This window comes from Nilaparvata lugens, chromosome 5 (genome assembly GCF_014356525.2).
Source record: "Nilaparvata lugens isolate BPH chromosome 5, ASM1435652v1, whole genome shotgun sequence".
Taxonomy (NCBI): Eukaryota; Metazoa; Arthropoda; class Insecta; order Hemiptera; family Delphacidae; genus Nilaparvata; species Nilaparvata lugens.
The window spans coordinates 47,717,130-47,742,386 of NC_052508.1; the positions used below are offsets into that span (position 1 = coordinate 47,717,130).

General features: G+C 36.1%; 2 protein-coding genes across 4 annotated transcripts; one reads left to right on the forward strand and one right to left on the reverse strand.

Moving 5' to 3' along the window:
• Window positions 1-7,001: 7,001 nt before the first annotated feature.
• Window positions 7,002-15,039, forward strand: LOC120351393 (kinesin-like protein KIF18A). Of its 2 annotated transcripts, XM_039428478.1 has the most exons (7): window positions 7,002-7,210; window positions 8,131-8,436; window positions 9,457-9,825; window positions 10,731-10,910; window positions 11,678-11,987; window positions 12,736-12,930; window positions 13,471-15,039. In XM_039428478.1, exons 1-7 carry the CDS (start codon window positions 7,118-7,120, stop codon window positions 13,557-13,559), a joined length of 1,542 nt encoding a protein of 513 aa, XP_039284412.1. In that variant the 5' UTR covers window positions 7,002-7,117; the 3' UTR covers window positions 13,560-15,039. The 2 variants fall into 2 exon arrangements, with proteins under 2 accessions (XP_039284412.1, XP_039284413.1); XM_039428479.1 differs by lacking the exons at window positions 12,736-12,930; window positions 13,471-15,039 and adding an exon at window positions 12,478-12,599.
• Window positions 15,040-16,484: 1,445 nt separating this feature from the next.
• On the reverse strand, window positions 16,485-23,604 carry LOC120348851 (ribonuclease P protein subunit p25-like protein). Of its 2 annotated transcripts, none has more exons than XM_039428480.1 (5): window positions 23,526-23,604; window positions 21,714-21,819; window positions 20,269-20,447; window positions 18,764-18,880; window positions 16,485-17,285 (listed from the first exon to the last, which is right to left on the reverse strand). In XM_039428480.1, the coding sequence occupies exons 2-5, from the start codon at window positions 21,807-21,809 to the stop codon at window positions 17,036-17,038; spliced, it is 642 nt and encodes a 213-aa protein (XP_039284414.1). In that variant the 5' UTR covers window positions 21,810-21,819; window positions 23,526-23,604; the 3' UTR covers window positions 16,485-17,035. The 2 variants fall into 2 exon arrangements, with proteins under 2 accessions (XP_039284414.1, XP_039284415.1); XM_039428481.1 differs by having other exon boundaries at window positions 23,280-23,582.
• Window positions 23,605-25,257: the final 1,653 nt, after the last annotated feature.

Sequence of the window (25,257 nt, forward strand, 5' to 3'; positions counted from 1 at the left end):
GAATTAGATGGAAAAAATTATTATTGTCAAATTAATGCGTTTCTTTTGATCTGATGGCAATCTCAATAATTTCAGTTTGAAATATATTATGATGTGACCAAGCATGGGTAATCAGGAAAATTTTCTACAGTCTATGACTATTTATTAACAGCTAAAATCGATTCCAACTAGACTAAATTTTCTTGATCGGTATATTACCGATATTGTTGTAACCAAGTACGGGTTAACAAACAAAACTTGCAGTAGCTTGTTTTCTACTTGCCATAGATAGTTGATGGCGAAATGAGTGGATAGAGAATATTAGAAAATATTATAGATCAGTATGATCCGAATAATATTTTAACCATGAGGTAATGGTTATAATAATAATTGAAATCATTTAATGAAGCTGGTGGTAATTGCTTTAATCCGTGTAAAGTGTTACGATGCAGTTAATTAACAGACGTTATTATACTGTGGGATAAAAGTGAATTACGTTGCAATTAATTATTCATGTGGAATGAATAAATTGCGTTTGATTGTGAGTCGAGATGTACTACAATCGGAGGTTATTAGCTTCAGATTATGATTAAAATTTTCTAATATTTCACTTGAAAATAAAGTCGGAGGACTTACTATAAATTGGAATAAAATAATTATTATTTCAATTCGAATTAATTCTATGTTGGATCGAGAAGTTACTTGTGCTGTGGAGATAAGATAAACATTATCTCAACTGGCTAACTGCTATCGCCAAGCTTCTAGTCTGTAGAAGAGAATTACTTCTCCTTTTCAATAACAATTTATAAAATGGAATTCATGTGAATTCTAGTTTTTCCAGATATTCCACTGTTATTGAGTCAGTCTGTGTTAGATCGTGCTATTGTTAGTTTGGAATTAGATCACGTCTCGAGAGTGAATCTGATTTTACTCAGCCTACCATCATGAGTTTATTGACGGTGTATTGATTCATTCAATAATTATTATTTGTGCTAATTGTTATGATTATTTTTCGGAAAATCAATATTCACTTAGTGTGATTTATTAACAGCTGTTGTGTCATTATACACACCTTGTGTGAATAATTACTTTGAAAAAGTAAATTAAGATTTATTTTGGGGTGAAATAAGTCTTGAAGTGAGAAAGAGAGATAGAGCAATAAATGTTCACTGATTGTGAATTAATTAGCAGATGTTATCTGTTATAATAAAAACACTGTCATTTATATCCAATGGATGGTTACTTTGCATAAGTAAATCAAGTGATTGATTTCATTATTGAAATGAACAGTGAGAAGTGGAATATTGAGTTGAAATTTATAGTTCCGATTTGATTATTGTGATATAGTGAGGAGGCTGAGATCCTCATAACAGATCGAAAATGAATTATTATTTCGACCACATTTAATTGTGATATAAATTCGAAATAGGTGATGTAACATCACAACTAGTGGCTTCATGTCAACCATATAATTCAGTATTCCTCATCATATTATCATCTCTCATATTTTATAGTGAACAATAAGTTGCTGATACACTGAACTAACTGAGAGTATCCATCACTCTGACACTTGGTAATTTTCCTGGACTCCAATTTGCCTCTATCAACTGTTCCTGTTCCAATTCGCCTCTATCAACTGTTCCTGTTCCTGGTCGTGTTGGAGATTCATTCCAGCTGTCTGATGCTGGAAGTTTAGGCAGTGTGAAAACACGGCCATGCAGGGCGAAAGCCTGGCACATGCAGTGCGCAAGCACGGCGAAGCAAGGCAGTGTGAAAACACGGCCATGCAGGGCGAAAGCCCGGCACATGCAGTGCGCAAGCACGGCGAAGCAAGGCAGTGTGAGAACACGGCCATGCAGGGCGAAGGCCCGGCACATGCAGTGCGCAAGCACGGCGAAGCAAGGCAGTGTGAAAACACGGCCATGCAGGGCGAAAGCCCGGCACATGCAGTGCGCAAGCACGGCGAAGCAGGGCAGTGTGAAAACACGGCCATGCAGGGCGAAAGCCCGGCACATGCAGTGCGCAAGCACGGCGAAGCAAGGCAGTGTGAAAACACGGCCATGCAGGGCGAAAGCCCGGCACATGCAGTGCGCAAGCACGGCGAAGCAAGGCAGTGTGAAAACACGGCCATGCAGGGCGAAAGCCCGGCACATGCAGTGCGCAAGCACGGCGAAGCAAGGCAGTGTGAAAACACGGCCATGCAGGGCGAAAGCCCGGCACATGCAGTGCGCAAGCACGGCGAAGCAAGGCAGTGTGAAAACACGGCCATGCAGGGCGAAAGCCCGGCACATGCAGTGCGCAAGCACGGCGAAGCAGGGCAGTGTGAAAACACGGCCATGCAGGGCGAAAGCCCGGCACATGCAGTGCGCAAGCACGGCGTCCATTTATGTACAGTGCGAAGCACGACACTTCCCGGCAGTGTCCTGCAAGTGTGACACGGCGACTCGGCAGTGCGAAAGCACCGCGTCCTTATTTTTGCAGTGCGAAAGCACGGCGTTTCTTGCAGTGCGAAAGCACGGCGTCCCCCCATCACAGTGCGGAAGCACGGCGGCCTCTTGCAGTGTGCAAACACGGTGTCCCCCATCGCAGTGCGGAAGCACGGCGGCCTCTTGCAGTGTGCAAACACGGCGTCCCCCATTGCAGTGCGGAAGCACGGCGGTCCTTTGCAGTGCGAAAGCACGGCGTTTCTTGCAGTGCGAAAGCACGGCGTCCCCCATCGCAGTGCGGAAGCACGGCGGCCTCTTGCAGTGTGCAAACACGGCGGTCTCTTGCAGTGTGCGAACACGGCGTCTCAACGCAGTGCGAAAGCACGGCGCAGATCTTCAAGATCTTCTCTGAAGCTAGGCCTAGGATCTGGCCGGGTAGCTTGCTCATTTCTTCGGATGGTGCCGACGCATCACCACCGGTTGGCGAGGAACCAACCTGGCGCCCAGTTTATGTTCGGTCTGCGTTGACCGGCGGAGAGGCGGCAGAATGTACTCAGGCATTTGGGACCTTCTGTCTGCCGTTTACCCCTTCCATCCTCACCCCCCCCTCTCCTCCCCCTCTCTTTTCCCCCCCCTTCCCTTAGTAGGAACAGTGTGTCACGATGTATATCGTAACTAGAGAAAGGCATTGAATTTAGGGCTCATTTATTCGACGCTCGGCTATCTTTCATAGAATCTGAGGGGTCAACGTTCAAGCCAGCCACTGGCCTACCGCTCAGCGTTGCTGCGCATCCTCTCCCCCCTCCCTCTCGGTCACTGAGGGAGGCTCGAGAAAGGCCAGCAGAAGGCAGTCGAGTTCGGAGAGCCAAGTCGAGCGGTCGAGAGAGGTGAGAAGGAAGCAGCGAGCAGCTAGCAACGTCACAGTACACCAGTACTACGTGAAATCCGATTTCTTCAGCGACCGGGAGTTGTGTCGAGGCTAAAGTCGATTAGCCTCTCACACAGTGAACTCCACTGCTCTACACTCGTTTGGGCGAGTGTTAAACGACACTTAACCTGTTTGGACGACGGGTTGCCAGTTTCGACCAACGACAACACGTCAGGTTTGGTCGAAACCTGACTCCCCATTAGTAGGCCACCAGTGGGGCTTCGAGGCGAGATAGGACATCCAGGAAGGTCAGGAAAGACCTTTCCCGCAACTCCGCGGACGATCCGGACCCCAGGAGGACAGCTAGTGCCCGGCCAGTAGGACTTAGGAAAGTCTAGAGTGCTGGCCGCCGCAGCGTGCTGGTCCAGTGCGGGATCGCAAGAGGACGTCTAGGAAGGCCAGGAAAAGCCTTTCCCGCAACTCCGCGGACGATCCGGACCCCAGGAGGACAGCTAGTGCCCGGCCAGTAGGACTTAGGAAAGTCTAGAGTGCTGGCCGCCGCAGCGTGCTGGTCCAGTGCGGGATCGCAAGAGGACGTCTAGGAAGGCCAGGAAAAGCCTTTCCCGCAACTCCGCGGACGATCCGGACCCCAGGAGGACAGCTAGTGCCCGGCCAGTAGGACTTAGGAAAGTCCAGAGTGCTGGCCGCCGCAGCGCAGTGGTCCAGTGCGGGATCGCAAGAGGACGTCTAGGAAGGCCAGGAAAAGCCTTTCCCGCAACTCCGCGGACGATCCGGACCCCAGGAGGACAGCTAGTGCCCGGCCAGTAGGACTTAGGAAAGTCCAGAGTGCTGGCCGCCGCAGCGCGCTGGTCCAGTGCGGGATCGCAAGAGGACGTCTAGGAAGGCCAGGAAAAGCCTTCCCGCAACTCCGCGGACGATCCGGACCCCAGGAGGACAGCTAGTGCCCGGCCAGTAGGACTTAGGAAAGTCCAGAGTGCTGGCCGCCGCAGCGCGCTGGTCCAGTGCGGGATCGCAAGAGGACGTCTAGGAAGGCCAGGAAAAGCCTTTCCCGCAACTCCGCGGACGATCCGGACCCCAGGAGGACAGCTAGTGCCCGGCCAGTAGGACTTAGGAAAGTCCAGAGTGCTGGCCGCCGCAGCGCGCTGGTCCAGTGCGGGATCGCAAGAGGACGTCTAGGAAGGCCAGGAAAAGCCTTTCCCGCAACTCCGCGGACGATCCGGACCCCAGGAGGACAGCTAGTGCCCGGCCAGTAGGACTTAGGAAAGTCCAGAGTGCTGGCCGCCGCAGCGCGCTGGTCCAGTGCGGGATCGCAAGAGGACGTCCAGGAAGGCCAGGAAAAACCCTTCCCGCAACTCCGCGGACGATCCGGACCCCAGGAGGACAGCTAGTGCCCGGCCAGTAGGACTTAGGAAAGTCCAGAGTGCTGGCCGCCGCAGCGCAGTAGTCCAGTGCGGGATCGCAAGAGGACGTCTAGGAAGGCCAGGAAAAGCCTTTCCCGCAACTCCGCGGCCGATCCGGACCCCAGGAGGACAGCTGGTGCCCGGCAAGTAGGACTTAGGAAAGTCCAGAGCGCGGGCCGCCGCAGCGCACTAAACCAGTGCGGAACCGGAAGAGGACCTCTGGGAAGGCCAGGGAAAGCCTTTACCAGAGCTCCGCAACCAACCCGGACCCCGGGAAGACACCCGGTGCCCGAGGACTAAGACTTAGTCCCGACACGAAGCCCTTTCTCACGACTAACACTGCAAGGTTCCTGTTCCCTTCTTCCCGCGACCAACCTGTTTGGCAGTGCGAAAGCACGGCCCCTCTTTCCTAAAAGAGGGAAACATTCCTCCAAAGCACTCAAAACCCTGTTTCAACCCCCAACCCGAGCGAGGGTGGTTGACGGACGCCCCACCGAGACTCCCGTCCCCTGCCGCGGCCCTCCCCAGTCGCCGACTGAGTTTAGCCGGCCCAGAGCGACACTGGGAACTCTGATAGAGACAGGTGTGGGCAAAAATCTACTCAGAATATATATATATAACTATATATATATATATATATATATATACAGACCAATATCCAAAACCCAGTTTTTTGGGACCTTGAAACGTATAGAAATATAGAAATTGGGGTACCTTAATTTTTTTCGGAAAGCAATATAGAAATTATAGAATATAGAAATTGGCCATTTTTTGTGTATTGGAATATGGGCTTTAGTACACTCAACAATAAATTTTCCACTTTTCGACCGAATTTGACTTATGATGCATGATTTTGGACCGCCTTGGCGAGCCGAGAAGAATGACGTGTAGTACGATGAAATCTGAGCATTGTATCAGAAGTTATACGTGTTTGAAATTTTGATCCTTGAGGTGTCCTTGAGCGCGCCTCTCCACTAGGAAATACTGAAATGAAGTGCATCTAACGGGTGATTCTCATAGAACATAATCTCATGAACTTATGTCATTGTGCGAAATATCAATGTGAAGACTATGTAGTTGGTGATGAAGGTTGAAGCTGAAAATGAGGTGTTTTTCACATTACAAGGAGCATTGTTGTCAGGTGTACCTGGAAATCTATATGAGATAGAGTGCTGTACCTGATCTCAGATTGTAGAGCACAAAAATACGCCCAGAGGGATTTTGAATTATACATCTAAATGGTAACAATCGGAAGATATTGTTGATCAAAAACTAAAATTCATCAAAATTGATTTTTTTCTTCAAATTTCACTCATTTTTGAAAAATCATAACTCAGTCCTCAATGGAGATAGAGTTCCGAATGATCTCATTTTATTCAGAATTTCATAATCTATAAAAAATGCGGAAGCAATTTTTTCTGTCCGATCACGAGATGTGGCAGAATAGGTTAAAACTGAAAAATGAGCCGAAAATACGAGGTTTTTGGGCCACCCTGTATCTAGCACAAGGAAATTTTGCATGAAGAAATTGGTTCTGGACTTCTCCTTTGTACCCAAATAATATATTAGAAAATTAGAACTACAATATAAATTGCACCAATGTATATAGTGACTGGACTATAAGGACTTCTGATACTGACCGAAAAAACATGCTTTCATTCTTGAAATTTCCTTCTGCTACTTAAATTCTTCAGTCAATATTTGCAATAGCAGAAGTCCTTAGTTCTATTTATACAGCTTTCATTGGATAATTGAAATAACTATTATACAGTAATTTCATAATATTGTTAAGATCTAATAATAAATCAGTATAATTTAACGTAATATTGAATTCCACATATTGTGAATCAGATAATTTACTAATTCACATTTGTACTTTGCTTATCTGCTCATCGATTTGTACTTCATGTATCTTCAATTTCTCCATAATTGATAGGTAGTAATTGACTCTGTCATAAGCTATAGCGTTCTGATCCTACTATATCTGATTTGTGTATGGTGGAGGGGTGGTATTGGAACGGAACTGATGATGGACATGTGTGGCATGCACCATTCTAGGCCATTCTCATTCGTGATCGCATTGGAATGCTGCAGATATTATGCTCTCACATTGAAATATTCTATCTATCAAACATATTGCATTAAATAAAGTTACTTCAATGTATTATAATTAATTAAATTAATTTTGCACAATATTATTATTTTTGTTAAATTCAAATTGAATATTTAAAGTTATAAAAATAGATACAAGTAGAAAATCAGCAAGCTTCCAGTCATCATATTCTACATGAAGTGTACTAATTTTTTAAATTTCAGGTAACTGCATATGCAACTTAGCTGATGGTTTAAAGCACATTCCCTACAGAGACTCAAAACTGACTCGACTTCTGAAAGATTCCCTTGGCGGAAACTGTCATACAATTATGATTGCCAATGTCAGTCCTTCAGTGACTTCGTATGAAGATACTTACAACACTCTCAAGTATGCTACTCGGGCCAAAAACATAAAAACAAAGGCAAGTTTACATCCAATTCAATTCACATTGAAAAGTTACCGTATTTGTTCACATACCAGGCGCACCTTTTTTCTAAAAATACAACGCAAAATTCTTTAGTGCACGTCATACGCGGTTTTTTCCAATGCCTGTATGTCAACGATGGGTCTTATATTGATCATACCGTCGATGTTATCTGTTTTAGTGGTTTATTTTACTTCTAAGTACGGTAATTCACGTTTTATCATTCAGTAATTAAGTTTTCGATAAAAGTTTTAATATCACCTATATCTTTTCATAAAAACTTACCCTCGTTTTTGGGGTGCGCGTCTTACACAGGGGTGCGTTGTTCGCGAACAAATATAGTATTTTAACAATTTCATAGTAAACGAGAATATAGGTACTTCGAATAGTTCTTGTATATTAAAACAAGAGAAATCGTCGGATTGATAATAATAATGAGTATTATTATAAATTGAATTCAGAATTTTATTTAGGAGTCTGTTTATTGTTTTTAGCGCTAAATTAAGCCAATTCATTCATTCTATTGATACACGAAAACCTATTTCATCGATTATTATGTTGAACTTTGAGACGGAAATTTTTCTTTAAAATAGCTGCCTGTAATTGAATACAGTATTTTATTTTTAATATCTCTGAAATATTTATTGGTATAATCGTGGAATAAAATCTATCAATTCGGTATCATAATCGCCAATTTACAATATTTAGAAGTTAAAAGGTGTATACAATGTACGTCATATTTCAATCCAACTTGGGGCTTCAAGTTTTATTTTGAGAATTTGTTAACAAAAGTGTAATAAAGTAATTGAACAAGCCTCGCTTCTATTGATAACTTATTTTAATATAATCACTATCAATTATAATCAACACAGCAACTTTCTGTTTCCTACAAGGATTTAAACTGTTCATTTGTTCAGGTGACGAGGAATGCGATGTCAGTAGACCTGGATGTGGGGCATTACGTAAAGATGGTGGAGGAGCTGAAGAAGGAAATCGTTCTACTCAAAAGCCAAACCAAAGCATACTCATCGTCACGATCGTTTCCTCCAAACTCTGACTTATCTGTCTGGTGCCGAGCTCTAGATGAGATCTTCGATGAAAGAATCGAAATTATGAAAAGTATTCTCACGTTGGAGTGTAACCAAAAGCTTCTCGCCTTGAGGAAAAAACGGAAATTGTTCATGGCAAATTTGCTCAAGGAAACACCTGGAAGTCAAGCTCAGGTATGTATATTTAATAATGCTTGATGATGGCTTCACTAAATAGAAACCGTAACATATAAAAAAATCAAACTTGTTAGTTAATCAATGTTGTGAGATTCCGATCCGTTTTATGTATATTGAGGATATATGGAGGATGGGCAATTTCTCTGAAAAAAAAAAACAATTTCAAAATTTAGAAAATGTTTTATTCTCAAGATAGCTTTAAGCCCCAAGAATGACTTCATACTACTATATTCATCCATTATAAAATAAAAGCTTTAGTGCATTAATTTACATATTTATTCATTGAATTCATTTGACTAGGTGTTTTTGTCAATGAATAAATCACTCATTTATTTATTCAAATGATAGGTCTATGTGTTTTTGTCTATGAATAAATGAGTGATTTATTCATTCACATGATAGGTCTATGTGTTTTTGTCTATGAATAAATGAGTGATTTATTCATTCACATGATAGGTCTATGTGTTTTTGTCTATCAATAAATGAGTGATTTATTCATTCACATGATAGGTCTATGTGTTTTTGTCTATGAATAAATGAGTGATTTATTCATTCACATGATAGGTCTATGTGTTTTTGTCTATGAATAAATGAGTGATTTATTCATTCACATGATAGGTCTATGTGTTTTTGTCTATGAATAAATGAGTGATTTATTCATTCACATGATAGGTCTATGTGTTTTTGTCTATGAATAAATGAGTGATTTATTCATTCACATGATAGGTCTATGCTCTAGAGAAACCTATTAAAGCATGACAATACATAATAATATAAATGCAATTTAGTTTTGATGAATAAAAGAAAAAACTGTAATGTTAAAATTATAAGTGATTTAACAAAGCAGGAGGCGCATGATTTAACAAGTTTCATGAGAGAGCCAAATACTCTATGAAAATTTATATTATTAATATGAGTATGTGTTTAATATTAGTATCCACTATGTTTAGTACTATCTTTTTAATATTTTATCCACTCAAATTCCGTTCATTTCACAATAGAAAGTTATTTTTTCAGGGAATTGAAAAGGTGGAAGAGTCGCTGAGACAATACGATGCGCGAATGGAGGCAATGGTTTCTGCGCAGGCTGAACAGAGCAGACGCCAGAAAAGCAGTGATGAGAAACTGCAAAAGCTGTTCATTGAAATGGAAGAGGCCAGAGTCATTCAAGATATGGCCAAAGAATTCGAAATGAGAGATGAAAAGTTGAATAGAATTCTAACCGAAGTGAAACTGGATTACATGAAAAAAGCTTTCATGATTGATCAAAAAGATAGTTCAACAAATCTTCAGTCTATCAAAACTCTGTTTGAATCTTTCACCGAGTTCTACAATATCCTGTCAGGAATGAATTGGATCACAGACAAAATGGAATCGACTTATCAAGTGAGTTTACCATCTAAATGCATTTGGCTATTACTTAAGCCGTGTCCACACAAAACAAATGTTTGGCAAGCATGTTTGTTGAGGACCTCAGGGACAAACATTTTAAAAAGTTTGGACAATCATTGTTTGTCAAACAAAAAATTACTGTTTTTCTAAACATTTTCAGTGTTGACAGCTGAAAAACATAAAACCTGTTCTTCCCACTTACAAATTAATATTTTGTTTGGTGTCGCGTCCACACTGGCCACGGGCAAACATTGTTTGCCAAACATAATAAAACTTGCCCAAACTTTTTCAACAAACCTGTTTGTCGAACATTTGTTCAGTGTGGACACGGCTTTAGTTGTTACATGTATACATGACCATTAGAGATGATAACACAAATTTGTCTGTATTGTACGATTTCTAGAGTTCTACTGTCTAGTTAGTGCGTATGCACTCATCAATAATTATTGTAATTATTTTCATAGTGACTTTCCAACTTTTACAACAGGCACTGTTGCGTACAGGGAGAGCCTTGTCTACATCAGGAGCCAGACTAATTAATTATAAATTTTATTGGAAAGATCAATATCTGATCCCTTAATCAGTTAGAATCATATTTATATATTTCCCTTGTCCTGGACCTATATAAGGTACATTTGGTAATATAAGTTTATAAACGGTAAGGTAATTATGTTGATCTACTGATTAATCTAAATTTAAATGAAATTCAAATAAAAAATGTGATTTGTATATTAATATTTTTTTATAGATATACTCTTAGTCGGAGCATAAATTTAAAAATGTAATCTATCAATATGCAAAATATGATTACCGGTACCAATAAGAATTCAGTCTGTTATCTCGTGTTTATGAAATATTGTATATTTGTAATTTATTGTTTCGTAATACTTTTGTTGTAGTGCTCCAGAAATATTATCGAGGGCATGAAAACCATTAGGTGGCTGGACAATGATGAAGAAGAAGAGTCCGATTCCACCAGTGGTCACATCGTTAATATTACAAATTTTGAGACAAAAATTGACCATCTTTTATCTTTCAAAGATAAAACTACAAAGAAGAAACCAATTTCGCTAACGCTTGTAAGTTTACAATTTGTTTTATTGTAATTTTCTGTTATCTTGGTAACTTCTGTCAACTTATTACTTGGTAATATCTCCTTCAATTAATAAAATTTACAACTTGCCTAAAATCAGTTCTATAGATGCTATAACTGAACGAACGAACGAACTCTTCAATGTGCACTTTACGTACTTGGAATTTATTCAAGCTTAAAAGATGGAGTTTTTTTGTTGAAGAGTCTTTTAAATTGATTCAATGCAATCACTAGTTTCCTGATTTATCAAAATTATTGTTATAATTCAAAATTTTGTTTTAGGGAATTTCAGCCGATTCTGATTTAGGGAGTTTTCTGATTTATTAAAATTATTGCTACAATTAAAAATTTTGTTTTAGGGAATTTCAGCCGATCATCTTTATAAAAATAATGACTAAGAATAGCAACAAATGTATGAATTTTCTGTAACCGGTTGCAGGCTGAATAGACACAAATTTATATGTGCAATATAACCGATATGATTCAGTCTGCTATTTTATGTTTATGAATATTATCATTTTTTATTAATTAATCCTACGAAAATAATTATCTAAAAAAATATTTGTATTCTTTAAAAGCTTTTTCAAAATAATATTTCTTAAAATGACCTTAATTTCTTTCTCTTTATGGCTGTTACATTCTGAAAGTAGCATTTGATTTTTCTAACCATCATTATAGTACGGTAACGACAATAGGTTTTGTTAGAGTTTCAGTTTGAATGAATCTCAGAATAAATTATTTATTTTCTTGCAGGATGAAGAAGATGATAAAGATGCAGCCCCGGCGATTATTAGTGAGGATTTCTCAAAGGACGTCTGTGAAGAAGTGACGCCAACCTCTAGTTGTGAGAATAAATCATCAGAAACAAAAGTGTTTAGCACTCCAACAAAAATGGAAACAGACGATAGAATAGCATCAATTGACGAGAAAGAAATTAAGGAAATCTGTTCCACCACTTTCTGTGTAGAACAACCGTCTGCAAGTCTCAATGAAACTATAACATTGGACTCGAACAAGGATTCAGTGAAGAAGCCAGCGTCTATCGGAAAACGGATAATGAAAGGTAAATAATTAAATAATAAGAGAACGTAAGATTTATTAGTTTTGACCTAAATTCATTTCCATTTCATATAACTGAGTACATGATAGAAGGTGGAGCATTGCTAAATACAAAGAAAAAGGCAGAAGCGAAAGCGGGCATCCTTCCACCTCAGTTATGGACTTATGGAAAACTATTATTTTTTAATGAACATTAAACAACGGCAATGACTTGTTCTAAACAAGTAGGTTGAACAGCAATTCTGTATTTTTCCCCAATATGAATTTGGTTTCAACTATTGGATTAGTTTCGACTTTGGCGATAAAGTTCGATTGACGTAAGAAAATCCAGTAAATAGAAAATCTGTCAGTTACAAGGATTATTGAGCGTTTTTTTTTTAATATAGTTCGCTCAACTATATTAGAATACTAATTTTTAATTAGTACCTGCATCTACATAAAATAGTATAAAAATTGGTGAAAAATGTAATAATTTCATCATTGTCTTTATTCAGGAAATGGTTGAAAAAATTGAATTGTAGAAGAATGAACAAATCTCCCGCAAACTGTTGATTAGGCCTACTCAAGACCGTTGCTGTGAACAAGATATTCCAGAACAAATTCGGATTTTCTTTTGGTAAGAATATTAAAAGAGATGATAGATTCATTCAAAATTAAGCAGCTATTTTGTTGAATTACATTATTTCTCGTAACAAGGTGACTTGTCAGTCTTTACAATACTCTGTGCTCAATTATTATATATTCCTTTTCAGAGAAAACATTCATCATTTCGAACAAGAAAGCGGCTCTAAAATTAAATACTGGCCTGGGAATCAATAAGGAGAATCAAGCTATCCAGAAGGTTTTCAAAAAGCCACTTCCGACAGCCAGAAAAACTCTTTCTCTGAAGCCTGTGAATGTTCGTGCCATAGAAAGTACTAACTTGCCCTTTCAAAAACCCAAGCTTAGTGAGTAACTAGCACTTATTATCCAATTATATTTTATATTATGACAAATCCAAATTGATAGGCTCTATTTTTTTACACTTGACTTTTGTTGCCCTAACCACTGCGACACCATACGCTTATATATATAATTATATTATCCAATTAAGTTTGATTAGATCAATTTATATTTTGATTAAATTATTCAATTTTCTTGAAAAAAACCAATAATTTGATAGAGAATCACTCAAGATTAGGGTATTATACATTTATATTTGAGCTTTAGCGTTTCCCTATTTGATGTGTAGGTAATTGTAGAGTAATTGTCCAGTAATAACATTGAAACATGAATGTGCATGCATTAATAATATTAATTTTTATCATTTTAATTGACTTGCTTCTAGTATATGAAAAATGGTTTTTGCTTTCATCTATTAGTAATATTTGTTTCTTAGCATGAAATATAGGCTTTAATTGTGCTGATGATGCTAAATGCTTTCTAATTTTGGGTTTCATGCTACCGCAGTTACTAATTTCTATTTCATGTTGGGATTTTATTTTCAGTTAAGTCAACGCCTCTGAATTTGGCTCGTAGTAAAACAGGAGTTGTCAGCCGTAATCCAGTCAAAACACCCACCATACTTAGACCTTAGAACTTTTATGGTAAATGTGAATTATCAATTGCTATCTTGAGTAGGTTCTCCGCACCACATGACTTCTTCCTGGATTCTCTTTCACTAAGATTGGAAGACCTACTAATGAGAGACAATCCAGGGTAGAAGTTATGTGACGAGTTTGCCGAGTATATAGTATAATAAACTAAACCCTGAGAAAATATTTATAAAATTCTACAAGAACAAGTAGTATATAAATAAAGTTGTGAAACATGTAAATGAAAAAACCTGATAGGTTACATTAAGTTCTGGATTATCAGAATAATTAGCCTTTGAAAGGTATTCAGGGTTTCAATAGTTTTACACATATTGATAATGATATTGATAATTCGTTAATAATTACATTGTTTTCGACTTGGGAACAGTTATTTTTCGATGTATGCCAATCCACTTCGTATTTTTTCAAATAAAATAGGAAATTGAATTGTTTTGTAAAGCGTTGACCAAGCATTGCAGCTCAATAATGACAATTGAATAAGATCAATAGATCTTGAACCTAGACATCGATAGTATGACAAGCATTGTAGCAAAAACATTGATGACTGCTATTCAATTATTTAATGTTGCATGAATTTTGTGTTTGTGTGTACGTCTGATTCCATCTTGAATGGCTAATCTGTCAAACTCTACATTCTAATATTTGTGTATTCTTTATACCTGCGTTGAGGTAAGTTTTCATAGCGACATGGAAACTTATATGACTCAATTATGCGATTTACATTATACTTGAATTCTATATGGAATAAATACCAGCTTGTTTGTCTATTGCAAAATTCCCATATAGTTTCATATTATGCATCATTAACTCGTAGTAAAGTGATGCTTCTTGTACAAAACATTAATGAACAAGTGTAAAATATCAGTCATACAGTCGTAGGTCTAGCAAAATAAATATTTTCTGAAAAAAAAATTATGAACAAGTTGAAAATTTTAATAATGCTACTTTGCTAATTGCTATTGTTGTGCCTGCCTTTAGTTGAATTATTAATTTTATTGGTTTTGGTCAAAATATAAGCATCACTAAGAGCACATAAGAACTTTTAAATCCATTCTTCACTGCTACATTACATGCTCTGCTTTAGATACACACATACCTATTTATACTAAAATCAGTGATACAACCATTTCACTCAAGACATTCGTTTTTTGTTACCGTTCGTTTGTCTTAGGCTACCCAGACTGGATATCCATCAGTGTAAAAGTGTGATTTAATTCAATATCTAATTAATATGGTTTCATTTTGAATCGATATCTGAAACTTCCAAACCTCAAATTTATCATCACATATCAATCCTTCTATTTGAGATGATTAATTGTAAGGTTTTGACAACAGGAAAATATTATCAGTTTTCTCTTTTCAGAAATGTAATTGAAGCACTCCAGTTAATTGGGTGGAAAATTTATCATGAAATCTTCATATTTTATGAAATGTGTAACATGGATTAATACCATCCTTTCTCTGGAATTCTAACTGAGTTGTTTATTAATCATAATATAGTTTTAGGTAAGATAAATAATAATAATAATAATAATAATATGGTACTAATAAAAACATTTTTTAAATTATAAGGAATTTTCATACACTTTTATGGAATCATAATATTATGCTACTGCTGTTTCAAATTAATGGTTTTTGTTCTATTCAATTTATATTTTTGTGGAATGTATTCAAAATTTACATTAAGTCTTCACAGACTTCACTTTGTAATATATTCTTTTAATTTTATGTTTTAGAATAATTTGATGGACCTCATGGTTTTTACTGTTTACTGTATATTAATATACAGTATATGTATATTAATATATCATTTTAAGGTAATTACACCTCACGTAGAATTATTTAGATACCTCTTTTACAATAATTTATTTTAATGTGATACGGTAACTATTTATCAAGATTAATATCAAAATTTATGCTGTCATAACAGTTTGAATTTTGCAGTTACCTAGTGATGAATTGTAATTAGTAGAAGTAAGTTCTGATTAATTCCTAAAAGCAATATTTTTGTATTATATAAATTAATAAACAAATCCCACTTATATTTTCTTTCATTTATGCCTTTACGCCTTTCTCATTTTTTAATGTTGAGAGAATCTTCTGAGACTATTACTGATTTAGTCTCGTCACACAGATGAACAAAAATGAAAAACTCCTTGAGCTTGTGTACAAGCTCTCTGTCAAGCGAATCAAGCTTTTGATTGATTGGTTGAAAGAAAATGTTGGGCATTTGATTGGTTGAATGTTTTTGGACTGGACTTTGTGTGAGACGAACCTGAAGGAAGAGTAAAATACTGAATGCTATTTTTGGAGTAGAATTTCATTTGTGGGTTTTGAGCATTTCAACATAATCTATTAAATTTGACAAAAATTTGAATTCGACCAAAGAGATGCTTTGCTAATACTGTACAAAAGATGATATTATTATAATTTTTTGATTAAGAAACAAGGATAATATTGTTGAATTTTAGAAATGTGTGAACATTATCTCATTTTTCGTAATCACGAATATGCCTCAAAGTATTGAAACTTCCTTCATAAGCAGCTGGAGTCTACTTCTCTTTTCATGATTGAAATCACTCCATCGAATAAAGTGAAAGCCGGTTTTAGCACGGTTAAAGGGCAGTAGTGACAACAAACTAAAAATCAACTGAAGAAAATAAGTTCAAATTTGACATGTATGATCAGTTGGCCTTCTAGAGACGCACTAAGAACGGATTTGAAAAAAATCCAAAGATACGCTCAACTGCGTTTTTTCAGCTTTTTCAAGAACTATTTGGCAAAAAATGTTCAAATTTGGTACATAGGCTCAGCTGAGGTTTAAAAATGTTGTATTGGGTCACTGAAGAATGAAAGAGGGAGGGTCATGATGAATTCTCAAATAGTCTTGTAAATAATTTGACAAATTCATATCTCTAGTACCTCTATCTTTTATTGTTAATAAATCATCAATTTCCGAGTTGAAGTACATGGATAGAGCCACTACAAGCTAACACATTCTTCTTAAAACTGGTAAACTTTTCAATTCATGCTGAACAGTTCACCAGAAATTCTCTAAAGATAACTACTTACAATATTTATTATGTTAATATTTCTCCACTATTTGAGTTTATGTACATGCTTTAAAATGTTTTCTCACTCACTTTTCACCACAACTAGAAACAAAAATTTCTTCAAAACCTCCAGTGTTACAATCTATGGTCCGATTAAGATAAGTTGACAAAAGATTGACATGGCGTAAGATTTTGGGACTCTTAAACTCAACAAATATACAGATGAAGTACATATCAGTAAGTAAAATTACATCCCCCTAACTTTTTTCTCCTTATGCTAAATTCTGTACAATTAAGGGCTTCAAAGAAAATACATTATTTTGGAACGGTCAGCAGTTGACCGATTTCAAAAGTTCAGTTCTCAACAACTTGCTGTTTAGTATTAGGAACGGTCAGCACTCTTATTAATCGGCGCTTGTCGGAGCAGCGGAGGCTTGCTGCTTAGCGTCGTTTTGTCTCCTATGGAAAGTGGCTCGGGCACCCCCACCTGATGCGCCTTTCTTTTGCCGATTGTTGTTTGACCGAAGTCCAAGTTCGTCGAAAGTGTGCGAATCGACCCTCCGCTCTTGGCGCTGTTTCTTCAGAGCACCGCTTCTCTTGGCATGGCTGGCTGAGCTAGACCAGAATGCGTTCTTCACGTTCGGCGCCTGGTAGCTGAAAGCCACATTCATTTTCAAAATTCGCTCAAATTTCATGAGAGTTTTATTATTGTTTACATTAGCACAAGCACATAACTCCAGATTCATATTCAAAAGTACGCTTGATATTAATCAACTTTTTGTTATTATTTATTTTCTAGTAAGTAGGTTTGTGAATTTATGTCTTAAAATTTTTCAAATAAGTGCAATATTTCTCAAGTTTTCGATCCATTGTTTTCTTTGGTACATTCGTTTTTTTCTATTTCTTATGTCAAGCTTCGAAATTGAAAAAAATCGAATAACTAACTATTCCAGGACCAAAAATTGATAGCAAAGCAGTGATGTGTGATCTCATAACCAAATACTGTAGTCAACATGAAAAAAATTGAGAGTGAAAATTGAGAAAACATCGAGCATTTTATGACCCCTGAAAATGTCTCTACATGGGTGTCTTAATCTTAATTTAAAACCCGTCAGTATTTGTAAATTGAAAAGCATTCAGTTGAGAATCTCAATGGTCTCCTATTCCGTGAGGATGATAAGAAATTTACAGCGGTTGTTTTGCAGGATTTAAAAGGCCATTTGCTTTGATCCAGGAGTTCCTTGATCAAATTTGAGATAAAATAATTTTGATTATTGCCAGCAATGTAACGTATTCTGCATGCATACATAGCTCAGCTTGGTCACTCCCACATTTTAGGACGTTTATGTACAGCAGCAGTAGGAGATAGTATACAAACCTGTGGTGCCTCCCTGTTTATGTTAAGTCATGATTAGGCGGATGAAAGGCAAAAACCTTTTTTTGAAATGTTGTCTGTTTGCTTTCGTCCAGTGATAAAGGAGTCTATTCACTTTGCAGCTACTTCTCTTATTCAATAATGTTTGAGCTTTCTTATCAAGGGTGATCAGAGTAGTCGAATGCTCTGGAGAGATCATAGAAGACGCCTATTGCCATCTGCAATACATCTAAAGCCTCCAAAACCACGGTTGTGAATTCAAAAATAGCTCACTCCGTAGATTTACCCTGTACAAAACCATGTTGAGAGATGTTGATTGCCTCTGATTTGTTGATAAAATATTATGTAAGACTATGGAGGTATTATTTATTCAAAAATTTTTGACCGTACCGATACTAGTGAAATTGGTATGTAGTTTCTGAACAGCATGTATGTCCCTCTTTTTTAAACAATGGGTTGACTGACTATTGTATATACAAGTTTTTCTACGAAGCTACCATTTGAAAAAGAATGGTTTATAAGAAATGTCAGAGGACATGCAACTTTTTCTAAGCAAAATAGTATCAGATCAGAAGACAATATTCATCCCAACCTGATGATGCATTGTTTTTTTAGAGACATCATAGTTGCTCTTACTTTATTAACATCGTCTTTTACAATCATTAACATGGTTTTAGTATCTATATGTATTAATAATATGTGAGAAATGAAAAATCCATGAGTAAAATCAAGTTTAAATTTTTGTGAAGTACTTTACCCAGGTTCTTCCTTGTCCAAGGGTTCTTTCGACAAAAGAATGTGGATCGTGGGAAGTTCTCTGGTTACAACAAGTTCTTCAAGATCCTCTTGCAGTGGTGTCCAGTATTCTTCAACTCTATATCAAATAAGCACATTTTAGAACCTTGTTGGAATCAATGACACTGAATCAAATAATTTTTAATTTCCAACTGGGTTAAACTATCCACTAACTAGGTTTTTTGTAAAATATGGTCAAATTCAGGCAGTCGAATTATTTGGTTCTGTTATAAAATATTATGGGTGTTGAAATTGGATCAGAAATGAATTGAATATTCATATTTTAACAAAACGAAAAATTTCCAACTAGTTTAGTTTTTACTATGAACCTGAGGAAAAATGAGAACTTTCAAATGGCAGTGCAGCAAATCTTGGGAAATAGTGTGATTTCGTTTTAAGGCTGTGCAAAGGCTAAATAAACTTCCTACTCGTGATATTTTTCAAAGTTTTACGATTTTTATATCATCAAGCTATCAAATGAAGAAGTTATCTCAGGAAAATATTTTTTTTTCGATCATTACTTTTCGAGATATGAGCACCTGAAGTTTGAATTTTTGGGACAGAAGACTTCAAATTCGGTAAGTTATAAATCCATGAGATTTAGAGGATGGATTCTTCATGGTATTGTTGATTTAGTAGAACAAAAATTTTCTGAAAATATCAATTTTTGAAAAAGTTATTCAATTTACCAAAAATAACTCAATCAAAAGCTATTTTTGGTTATTTTTAGTAAATTAAATAACTATCTTAAAAATTGATATTTTCAGAAAATGTTTGTTTTAATAAATCAACAATACCATGAAGAATCTATCTTCTAAATCTCATGGTTTTATCTCTCACCGAATTTGAAATGTTCTGTCCCAAAAATTTAAACTTTAGACGCTCATATCTCAAAAAGTAATGATCAGAAAAAAAATATTTTCCTGAGAAAACTTTTTTATTTTGATAGCTTAATGATATACAAATCGAAAAAACTTTGAAAAATATCACGAGTAGAAAGTTTATTTTTAGCCTTTGCACAACCTTAAAAAATGTCCTCCAGTCCATTGATTTTTGCAAGACATGTAAGGTGCATGTTGTCTTCAAGATATTATCAAAGGGACAACTTCATGACTTCAAATATGGTTATGCTGTCAAGATATTTTGTGTGCGGCACTTATAACACCATTTTCATAAAATGCTATCATGACCATTGCACGTGTTACAATAAATGTGAGATCAATTTTCAAAATATAAAAATGTTAGTTCTTCCAACTATTTATTGACAAAAGATTTCTTCAATAGTTCCATGTATAAGAAAGTCGTCACACACACCAGATCCATGATTACTAGACTGCAATGCGTTCACATCAATTGTAAAAAATTTAGAAAAATTGCCGACTCTACAGTGCTGCGAAGCAGTGTTTCAAAATGTCCCGTTTCCCTGCAATTCTCCATGTAATATATACAAGCACTAGCATTACTTACTTGGTGTAGCATATTTTGTTGATCTGGTGCAGGTGTTTGCAACGTTTCTTCATGATTTCGGCACAACTGACAGTTTTGCCAACAGCGGGCCCGCTACCAGTCCACAGAATGGCTCCACTCTCCTTGAAGGCTTTCAGAGCGTATTCCAGAAGATTGCACATCTTACTACCTCCTTTCACCTACATTAAACAAATGAGTCATTTAGTGTCTAGTATGCACTAACTATACTATCTGAAAATATTGTGAGGTATTGGAAATCAATGCTGTACTAATGGGGAGGATAACCATACTGTAGCTATAACCATAGTTATAGAATAACTATCATTTTATTCCTTTATTTATTACTAGCAGGTAACCCGTGCTCCGCAAGGGTCCATTTGAAAACTTGACAAATTTGAAAAACTTGACTTAATGAAATGTTGAAGAATTGAAAATAGGCCCATAACCATCCTCGGTTAATTAAGAACCTATATACAAAATTGCTAGTTAATCAGTCCAGTAGTTCAGATTACTATTATAAATCAACAACAAATGTAATATACAAAAAATTATTTCCTTTAAAATACGAACACGCAACCAATCAATAAAATATTCATAACATAAAAAATACAATATAAAATTTTCTTTTGTCGGAAATTAACCTACTCAACTGTAGGAAACCCATGTACTAGAGCAGGTGAACATAATACTATTCTATAGTTAGTACTGCAGTAAAGAAAACTATTCTATAGTTAGTATTACAGTAACTATAAGATCAGAAACTGGTTATATTGATTACTATAGTTAGTATACGGTACTCTTAATTCTACCTACAGTACATAGTACTGTATTGGTTTTCAAGGACTGACGTTTTTGGATAAATAAATTATTTTACGATCATTTAACAATTTTCCGTTGATTTTCAAAACGTTTGCTACAAAATAATAAATTATTGGTTAGCTTATATTGTAATGAGATTTTTTTATTCAATACTAGTTTATTTGTAAGAGCTTTTTCTTGTATTAGTTCATACCGTAATCGATGAAAAATAGAAATATTTTATTGAACAATTTTTTATTCGTTTGATTTCATTTTTCACCACATGAGAATCGTCTTCCTGTAACTTAGTAAGAAGAGTAATAGGCTGAGCTTGAAAATGTGTATGTTCCAAGAAGAAAATTTATATGGAGAGCTTTCAACTTGCGTATAAACACGAGGAATATATGAAATATATTATAAAGATTATTATTTCATTATATTATAAAGTTTAATATTTTCTTAATCCCTTTTAAGTGATTAACTTATACTCTGACTTTCACATTGGCTTATAAAAAACATAACTCATTTTTAAAATATGAGCATTTAATTTGAAAATCTGACCAGTTGATAAAAGTAATGTGAGTGACCAGTGATAAGTAGGCCTACTCGTATGTGCCAGTTTCTTTGGACTCAATGACAATACTTACATGCATCCACGTGAAGTTTTCTGGTAAATTTGGAACAGGAACAGTCTCTTTCGTCCATTCTTGTTCAACATTTTTTCCTTTAGTATAGTTCTCCATGTTTGGTTCTCTGCAAATATTATACCATCAAAATTTTAGGATGCAATATTTGACGCAAGGTTATTTAACAAGAGGAGATAAGAAAGCTGGGTTCTTTCGGCTTTAAGAGAAGGATGAGATGGAGGCTGACTCTTAGGAAGAGTTTATCCATGATGAGGTGACTGAGGCCATCTACTGCTCAAAAATAAGACCCTAAAGTGCAATTCCTTAGAGGGTAAAGGCGTTATAGTAGCGAGGCTGCTAGGAATTGCACCTTAAGCAGCATTGACACAGCGACAACTGGTCAACGACAATGTAGCGGCAATAAGGTTCCAAAATAAAATTATTATTACAATATTTGACAAAGGGCAAAAAGGTGTAGCCAATGCATTATTAAAATAATGATACAATAATCAGTTGTCATTTTTATGAAAGTTACGGGGAAAGGATAGTTTATTTAGAAGAATAAATTTGCTGGATCGGAATAGGTTACTTAGAGCGTCATAGCTCCGGACTATCTTGACTGTACTAGTTATTAGGTCGATTTCCATTCCATCTGGCATTCTCTAATGATATCACGCTCAACTTACGGAGGTAAGTTTCATCAGCAAAAAGGGTCATTTTTACTCCAGAGCCAGTACAGTAATATAGCTTTAAAATGATAGAAAATATATAGTTGAACGCCTGTTCTACTTGGGAAATGTGGTTTGGTTGTGTAGGCTATATAAATAAGCCTAGATAAAACCTAAAACAATATGACATCTCTTCATCAAACAATATGCCTCTCTATTCCTTGAATGAGGAGGAGATTGCAAACTATGTATGTATGTATGATTTTGTTTTTTTTTGTGTATTGTATTTTATGTTTTTGACGCCATCGATCCCATATGGGTAAAGGATGCAGATTTAGGTATAAATAAAGGTATAACTTTGTCAGTCTCTTTGATCGGCCATCTTGAGATAACTGTAATATTTGAACTTTTGTGTTTTATAAATCGACAAAGTCTATCCAGTATATACACTGGTCACAGACGGAAGAAAAATTGAATTGACATAGAAGTCCGTGCAGCCTCATCCACTTTGTATTTTGAAAATTGAAAACTTTTAAAATTTACATTGAAACATTTAGGCCCGGTTGCACAACAGCCGGTTGAATTTTTACCGTGATTAATTTCACGAGAACCAATCAGAGATGGCGTTTTTGAAAAGACGGCTTCTCTGATTGGTTCTCGTGGAATTAATCACGGTTAAAATTTAACCGGCTGTTGTGCAACCGGCACTTAGCCTACACAAAACACACAACGTGGCCAATGGTGCTAATATACTAAAGTTTTCCGAAATCATAACTACAATAAACAAGTGTTGTTTTAACGTTCTAGCTATCATGGAATTTCTTGAGTTTGATTCTTTATTTACTATTAAATACTTTATTTTTAGGACTATTGTTTTTCCTAAATGATAAATTATGAAATTAGACAAAGAACGTGTCACCTTATAAGTAATTTTTAAAAGTCTGTTGCCATTAAATAGCTGCTGGTGTATTAGTTAGTAACAAATAACAATCACTCAAGAAACCTTCTGAATAATTCAAAAGATCTAAAGCTTTGAAATTGGAAAATATAACAGCAACTGTTCAGAATGAAAATTGAACATCAACAAAAATTAAAAATTACAACAATTATTCAATTACAGTGAGAACATTGAAAGTATATTTAATTAAATTATTGAAAATACTACCTTCACACCATAACCTAAAATTCATAGCTTTGGGGCATGATATGAGACATAACCTCAAAATTAGTGTTTTGCATAAATAATAATGGAAACCATCGACTATCAATAGGGATAAGTATCGACTAATCGGAATAGTCGGTGTTTTCGAGAAATAGTCGGTTAATTTTTAATCGATGTCGTATATCTTTGATTAATCGAATCAAGAATTTACGAATACTTCAACTTAGGCCTATAATAGTATATTTCGCACCTAGGGCCGAAAATGGGACTTTTCTGGCTCGAAATCGGTTTTCAAGTCCGAGGCCGTAGGCCGAGGACTAGAAAAGATTGAGAGCCGGAAAAAACATTTTTGCCCATGGTGAGAACATTATTTTTCGCCACACAGGAAAATAAACAATATATATATGAGAATAATTGTCTATTTTAAGCACTTCCGAAAGCAAAAGTGGAAGGTCATAGCTCTAGCAAATCTGAGGTAATCTGAATATCAAGAAATTGTCCAAGTATTTTTATTTTTTATTCTGATTTGTCTAAATAACCTAAAAGATTATGTTCAATTATGTAAGAGGTTGAGTTTATACTTTTTATTCTTCCATATGACAATACAGGGGTGCCCACAAGGGGGGGGCATGGCGCAATTTGCGCCATCAACATTTTTGGGGGGGCATGATTTTTTGTATATTTTATGTCAACATTTTGAATTATGATTAAAAAATCAAGGTATTAAATAGAGATATCCTAATGTAGTTAATTTTTCTCACCTTTACAATGTTATATTTTGCTAAGTGTAACTCAATATAAAGCATAAGCACAATTGATAATATTTTGTATGCAGGGATTTTAGTAATTTTAAGCCTATGAGTTTGAAGGTAAATCTTTGACAAAAATAAATTATAACTCCATCATCCACTATTATTCTGATTTCCTTTGCTTCATTTTAATTTTTAATGGTCCTGTGTTTGAGTTTCCTTGCTGTTGCAAGAAATATGCGATATTTTCCTCATTTTCACAATCTCGCCAGTTTTTCGATATAACAGTAATGCAAGATCAATTTAGGGCAACTCAGCTTATAGAGCATGAAATTTTCTCTCATTTAAGACCAATCGCAAGTTTCTATCATGCATTGTACTCATTTTAGAGACTCTTTAATAACAGTAAAATCGCAAGAAAAATGAGAAAATAAAGATCATCATTCAATTGGCTGTAACTTTTGAACGGTACGTATTGAAAACAGAAGTATATTTCATGGGAGTGAAAAGAGGAGAAAATTCATCACAACCTCGACCACTTTTTGGATTTTGCATCTGAAGTGTTCCACAAGATACGCAACGTTGCATATGCCAGACTGTGAGAATGGGGAAAATATCACAAATTTCTCGCACATTCAAAGTTGCGTATCTTGTGGAACACTTCAGATATAAAATCCAAAAAGTAGTCCTGCGCGACCACTCAATTCATTGGAAATTTATTATCTTTAATATTATATAGAGAATGCTTTTTCTCGAAAAATTCAAGGTTCTCGAGATTAAATGGAAAACTTAAAAAAATCCAAAATTTTGGGGTGAAGTCGCCTTCTGGTGTGTCAGCAAATTTCAGATTAGAATTCAGCGACCCAAAATGTATATAGGACCATCGAAAAAAATTATTTCGGGGCTGTTTCCTGAAAAACGACCATTTGACTGGACTATAAGTTGTTATCCTATTATAATAGCGAGCAATTTATGTACATCTGTTT